The following is a 6,582-nucleotide window of genomic DNA, read 5'->3' as shown; positions in this document are numbered from 1 at the left end:
GGGGGTGGGGGGAGAGACCCCAGACGGGCCAGTCCCGGGGTTTCGGGGCCAGGAAGGGCGGGGGGCGGGGCTGGCTGGGCCACTGAGGGGAGCTCCTCCCTTCCGGTGTCAGTGGAGCTTCTGGGGGGGAGAGGGAGGAGCTGGATCCTCAGGCTTGTTGCAGGGAGGGGTGGGGAGAGGGTCGCTCCCCCAGATCCTCAGGCTTTTGGGGGGAAGGGGTGGGTGGGGGAAGGATCACCTTCCCGGATCCTCAGGCTCTGGGAGAAACCTCCTGACCCCACTGGGAGTGCTTTCGGCTGCCACAGAAAATCCAGAAAGTGGTGGGTTTAAAAAAAAATTTTTTAAGTGTTCATTTGAGAGAGAGAGTGAACAGGGGAGGGGCAGAGAGAGAGGGAGAGAGAGAATCCCAAGCAGGCTTGGTGCTGTGAGCACAGAGCCCGATGCGGGGCTCGAACCCACAAACAGCAAGATCCTGACCTGAGCCGAAACCAAAAGTCAGATGCTTACCCGACTGAGCCCTCCAGGCGCCCAGGCGGTGGCTTGTAAAACGGGGGTGTCTCCCTGAGTTCTGTGTCACGACTCTTATTGGTTAGCCCGGGGCCCACTCACGGAGTGTCCAGGGCCACAGAGATGGACTCCTCGGGGTGGTGGCCAGTTTTATGTGGGGGAATCCAAGCCCCTTCCCTGTGCGTCTCCACCATTGTCTTGCCAGCCTGCGAGGGCGAGGGAACGCGGGAGGGTTTGCCGGCCAGCTCCCGCCACCCCCCCTGCCTTGGTTAGCGCTGCGTCCTGTGGCCTCACCTCCCCGCAGGGGAGCCTGGCCGGTGTGGGCTCTGTGGCCCGTGGGCTCTGTGGTCCATGGGCTCTGTGGCCCAGCAGAAGAGGAAAACCCAAACGAGTGGAGGAGGGCAGATGGCTTCCATAGCAGGTCCCTCCGCCCCCTCCTGGGCGGGAGGACTGGCAGTTGGCACAGGCCATCCCCTTCTGTGCGTGATGCACTCTGGTAGTTTTTTTTATTTCATTTTTAAAAATTCATTTTTAAAATTGTTAATGTTTATTTTTGAGAGAGAGAGAGTGTCAGAGCATAAGTGGGGAGGGGCAGAGAGAGGGAGACACAGAATCTGAAGCAGGCTCCAGGCTCCGAGCTGTCAGCACGGACCCCCGCCATGGGGCTTGAATTCGTGAAAGGCAAGTTCATGACCTGAGCCGAAGTAGGTTGCTTAACTGACTCAGCCACCCAGGCACCCCAATGTTTGTTTATTTTTGAAAGAGAGAGAGAGAGTGTGTGCAAGCCAAGGGGGAACCAGAGAGAGGGGGACAGAAGATCTGAAGCAGGCTCCAGGCTCCGTGTGACAGCACAGAACCCGACAAGGGGCTCAGACTCACAAACCGCGAGCTAATGACCTGAGCTGAAGTCAGAAGCTTGACTGAGCCCCCGGGCACCCCTAACTTAAAGGTTGTTAAAGGAGCACTGGGTGTTCTCCAGCCACTGTGGAGCTTTCGGGAGCAGGGAGGAAGGTGGACGCGCTGGTTGTCACTGGGGGACCCGAGCCTGCCGTGGCCCCCCCTCACCAGAAGAGGCCCCTGCAAGCAGGTCACCTCTCGGGGAGGCCGGCCCAGCCCCCGGGCCCTCCAAGCTTTCCTCGTGCCCTCCCACGGCCACGCGAGCCCGGTGCCAGCCTCTCCTTCACCTGCTCCAGAGAGCGGCGGACCGTTGATGCCTCACCAGGTCCGGGGATGGGCAGATGTTTCGGGCCACCGAATTAATCTGGGTTCTTTGGTCTGTGGTCAGAGAAACCCAGCTCAAGCCACTTTACGCAGGAAAGAGGATTTCACGAGGTGGCGCGCCCGTCGTGGGGGTCGGTCTGGCTTGGGAACGGTTGAGGACTCCTGCATCCACTGTTGCGGGCTCACCGCCAGGCAAGGGACAAGCGGTCCAGCAGCTCTGGGCTTCCACGCCGGCCCCTCACGACCAGAGCGGACGCCCGGACTTCTCTTCCCCAGCGCCGGTGGGCAAAGTCCCAGGGGGGGTCCTGATAGGACCCGCTCAGATCACGTGCTCCCTCTTCGCTGGTTCCTATGTCGAGGGGCTGAGAAACCCATGTGGCTTGCTCCGTGGCCAGGGTCTGGGAGGGGACGCGCTGGGTCGACCCACAGACAGACAGACAGAGGCTCTTCCCCCCTGCTTCTGCGTGATGGGCCTTGACATTGGGAGTTTTGAGGTATTAGGAGCTCGCGATCCCCCCTGCCAGTGCCCCCCGGTGGCTCCCGAGTCCCTGTTCCCAGAGGACTCGGTTGTCATTCCAGATGAAGAGCATGAGCGTGGGGGACCCGCGAACCTTCCCCTTCATCGAGCCCCCACCACCAGCCAGCCTGGAAACGGCCATCCTCTACCTCCGGGACCAGGGGGCGCTGGACAGCTCAGAGGCCCTCACCCCTATCGGCTCTCTGCTGGCGCAGCTTCCCGTGGATGTCGTGATCGGTGAGGACTTCCTCTGGGGGTGATCACGCAGGGCCCCGGGAGTGGCTGCGGGGACCGCTCACCGTCTGGGTGACTCGTAGGCAGGTCCGTCCCTTCACTGGGCCCCGTCCGTTCCTTCACACGTCTCTGGACCGGGTTTCGTTCTGGGGTGCCGGGGATCCAGGAGGCCACGGACTGGGCACCCCTCCTCCCCACAGCCTGTCCCCAGCTCCACCCTGGTGCCCCCCTCCTGGCCCCGGTGTTGTAAGGGTGTCAGAACCTTCTACCTCTTCCTCTTGCTCGTTCCTGAGTTGTCCCCACCCTTTCTGAGAAGCTCGCTGACCGAGGAGTTGCTCCCCAGCCACGCTGATGCTTCCGGTCCCCAAGCCCTAGGGGGCGGGAGGCTCAGATACCCCAGGGCTGGGTGGCCCGGGCCCCAGTGGCTGTCTTCACTCCGTGCTAGTCGGAGCACTGCGTGTTTCACAGGAGGAGCACGGTTCCTCCTCCTGGCAGGCAGATGGGTGAACCCATTTCCCAGATGGGGAAACGGAGGTGCAGAGACGTAGAGGGGCTCCTCTCAGGGACAGAGCTACAGAGTTCTGGGACAGCCTTGTTTTATTGCCCACCTGCATTTGACGAGGCTAGACATGTAGCAGGAACTTTCCAGAAAGGCAGCCAAAGGGAATGGTGAGGATGAGTCAGACGCATGATATGCAGGCCACTGACTGGGGCCAGAGTAGGGAAGGGCTCCGTTCTTGCTGAAGAGTGCTCTGTCCCTGCCTTTCCCCTCCACACCCCCCATCTCCACCTTGACTGAAACAGAGGTAGCGGGGAAGGATCCATCCTGAGACGGGCACATAGAGCCTATGGTGTGCCACGTGGGCCATTTACCGGTCATGAGGACTAATGTCCTAGAGGGAGGAGAGGGATAGTGGGCGGGGAAGAGTGCATGCCGGGAAGGGAACTAACGCCGGGGTGCAGGGGAGTCAGTTGTAGGGAGGAGGGCCGGGCAGGGGTTGGCACTAGCAGCAGCCACCCCTTCGTGCCCCAGGAGGCGGGGACTGCAGTGACCTTTAACCTACACATGGGGAAACTGAGGCCTTTCCCAAGTTCACGTGACCACAGAGCAGAGTGTGGACTTGATTCTGTCCGTCTGGCTCCCAGGGCCCCTTGTGGGGCTGGGGCAGGATGGGCCGGAGTCCAGAAGACTTAGCTCGGGGTCCCCTGTCCCCCCCTCCCCAGGGAAGATGCTGATCCTCGGCTCCGTGTTCCACCTGGTGGAGCCCGTGCTCACCGTCGCGGCCGCCCTCAGTGTCCAGTCGCCCTTCACCCGCAGCGCCCAGGGCAAGCCTGATAGCGCGGCGGCGCGGCGGCCCCTGGATAGTGACCACGGCGACCCCTTCACGCTCTTCAACGTCTTCAATGCCTGGGTGCAGGTGAGGCTGGGGGGGGTCACCCCTGTCTGTGTTACTCTACAAGGGGTCAGGGGAGGCCCGCTGTGCCAGGGAGAGCCACCAAGCCCTCTGCAGACAGGACAGACCCCCGTGTCCACCACTCGTTCCCGTGGGGGTGGGGCCAGCACATGCTAGGGCCCGGCCTTGACGGGAGGCTGGGGTTTCTAAAGCACTGAATGCACCCACTAGCCCTTGGAGAAAGTCTACACCCTTTAGTGTATCCCAACACGTGCTCTCTGAGCCCCTGCTGTGGGCCTGGCCCTGTGCTGGGCAGTGCTGGGGACCCAGCAGTGACTGAAACCTCCTGGCCCTCCCTTCTTGGGTCTCACGGACCAGTGCACGGGGGCAGACGTGGCCCTAGACAGTGATCCCTCAGCATGGGCTGTGATGGGGAGTCCAAAGGGTTAGGAGAGAGAGCCCAGAGGGGATGTCTGACCCGGTGTGGTCTGGGAGGGCTTCCTATAGGAGGAAGCAGTGGGGCTGAGACCTGGAAGAAGGAGGAGAGTAGGTGTCCCTGAGGGAGGCCTGACAGATCTCCCGCCTGCCTCATCCTCTGCCGGGGGCTGCTGTTTGGGCCCACGCTGGGGGCGTGGGTCAGCTCCCTCCCCCTCCCCCAGCTGGATAGGCCCAGACGCCCTGGGGTCTGGTTTGTACCAGGTGAAATCCAAACGGAGCAGGAGCTCCCGCAAGTGGTGCCGTCATCGGGGCATAGAGGAGCATCGACTGTACGAGATGGCCAACGTGCGGCGCCAGTTCAAGGTGAGGCTCGGGACGGGCGTGGGGGCAGGAACAAACCTGGCAAGGCGGGGGGAAGGGTGCAGAGTGAGCACATGTGCGCACGCGCCATGGCACAATCTCTCTTCTCTGATGCGGCAGGGTCCCACCCTGCACCCACCCCCCACCATCAGACCCTCAAATGTGGGGTGGCCTGGGTGGGTCAAAGGGGTGGAAACCCAGGAGGGCTTCCTGGAGAAGTTGCAAGGGTCAGTGGTGACACGCTACTTCCTCACGAGGAACCATGCCATCTGGAGCAAGGGTGCCCAGCCAGTCACCAGGCTGAGCTGAGAGGCAGCATGGGGTGACCGATGGGCGGGGCACCCGCGTGCACGTCCCGGCGGCAGATCCCCGCACCACACCGCTTGGGCATCCCCTGTCCGGGAGGAAATGGGGCCGATGGGAACAGTGGTCCTGGGAGGATTAAGCGAGCCAATACACGTAGAGCGTTGAGAACAGGGCTCGCCACGCCTTTCTGTGGCCGTGCGGGTGCCGTCTGGGCAGGCAGAGGAAGACTCCCAGGCATGATCCCCTCCTTGTGGTTGAACTTGGGCACATGGAAGCCCAGACTGGGTGGTCGAGGGACCAGGGCTCGCTGTGCACTTTCAGGCGTCCCGGTGTTGGGGACCGCTGATGGCTTCCAGCATCTCCCAGCATCCCCAGCTTTCTAGAGCATTGGTTCCACTCTTGTGGGCACTGACCCCAAGGGGGTAGCGGAGGGCGGGGTCCTCGCCTCTCCGGGCACACGCGCAGGTGCATGCGACATCTGCGTCTGTCAAAGCAGCAGGGCCGCAAGGGGGAACCCCCGTCTGGAACCCGGGTCTGGGTCTAGCACCTCACACGGACCCCGGCCGCCCCCAGGAGCTGCTGGAGGACCACGGGCTGCTGGCCAGGGCCCGCGCCCCACAGCCGGGGGACAGCCACAGCCGGCTGCAGCAGCGCCGCGAGCGCCGGGCCCTGTACCAGCTGAAGCGCCAGCACGAGGAGGGTGGGGGCCGAGGGCGCAAGGTGCTGCGGCTGCAGGATGACCCGGGCGGCTGCTCCAGCGAAGAGGACCCGGGCGCCGGCGACAGCGTGGACATCCAGGTGGGTACAGGGGCCTGTGCTGGAGCCCGGGGCGCCAGGGCGCACTATATCGGGGGGAGGTGGGGCTGGGGGGCTGCCCTCCCCTCAGGAGCCGATCTCCGTCCGAGCGTCCTAAGAACCCGGCTTCTCCTACGCTCCCTCCAGGACGTCAAGTTCAAGCTGCGACACAGCCTGGATCAGCTGCAGGCAGCCGCCACCGCGGCCCAGGACCTGACGCGGGACCAGGTGGCCCTGCTCAAGCTGGTGCTGGGCCGGGGCCTCTACCCCCAGCTGGCCGTGCCGGACCCGTTCAACAGCAGCCGCAAGGACTCGGACCAGGTGCCTCCTCCTGCTCCCCGGCCCACGGGGGCTTTGGTCCCTCAGCAGGCCCTCCCTGTCCTGCCCGTGCTGGGCACACAGCGGGTCCGGAAGGGGTCCTGGCCCTGCTCCAGGCCAGCGTGTGGGGGCATACCCGTGCCCGGATGACCCAGGGTGCTGGCGGTCAGGACTGGGGGACATGGGGGAGTCCCTGGCCAGCCTAGGAAAACTTCCTGGAGGAGGAGACATGGCTGGGGGAGTCTGGGCAAGAGCTGGAGGAAAAGGGTTCTGGGCAGCAGAAGAGCAGGTCTGAAGGCCTCTGTCCCCTGGCAGATTTTCCACACCCAGTCCAAGCAGGGCACCGTGCCGCACCCCACTTCCATCTTTGCCAGCAGCCCCGAGGTACTGCATGTCCAGGAGCAAGAGGCCGGGGGCACCGAAGGGAGCCGAGGTACCGTGAGGCTGGGTGGGGGTGGTGACCTCAGGGTGCCCCTCACTATTCACGTTTAC

The 6,582-nt window shown here is 63.7% G+C and overlaps 1 protein-coding gene across 1 annotated transcript in view; it reads left to right on the top strand.

Annotated features, from left to right (window-relative positions):
• The window catches only part of DHX34 (DExH-box helicase 34), a 20,595-nt gene that overhangs the window by 8,287 nt on the left and 5,726 nt on the right, over positions 1-6,582 (top strand). Inside the window, exons 7-12 of the mRNA XM_029924336.1 lie at positions 2,308-2,482; positions 3,704-3,897; positions 4,573-4,674; positions 5,551-5,775; positions 5,920-6,093; positions 6,406-6,523. Coding sequence (XP_029780196.1) covers positions 2,308-2,482; positions 3,704-3,897; positions 4,573-4,674; positions 5,551-5,775; positions 5,920-6,093; positions 6,406-6,523 — 988 coding nt within the window. The remainder of the gene's footprint in view (positions 1-2,307; positions 2,483-3,703; positions 3,898-4,572; positions 4,675-5,550; positions 5,776-5,919; positions 6,094-6,405; positions 6,524-6,582) is intronic.

This window comes from Suricata suricatta, chromosome 16 (genome assembly GCF_006229205.1).
Source record: "Suricata suricatta isolate VVHF042 chromosome 16, meerkat_22Aug2017_6uvM2_HiC, whole genome shotgun sequence".
NCBI lineage: Eukaryota > Metazoa > Chordata > Mammalia > Carnivora > Herpestidae > Suricata > Suricata suricatta.
This window is presented reverse-complemented; position numbering and strand designations above follow the sequence as displayed.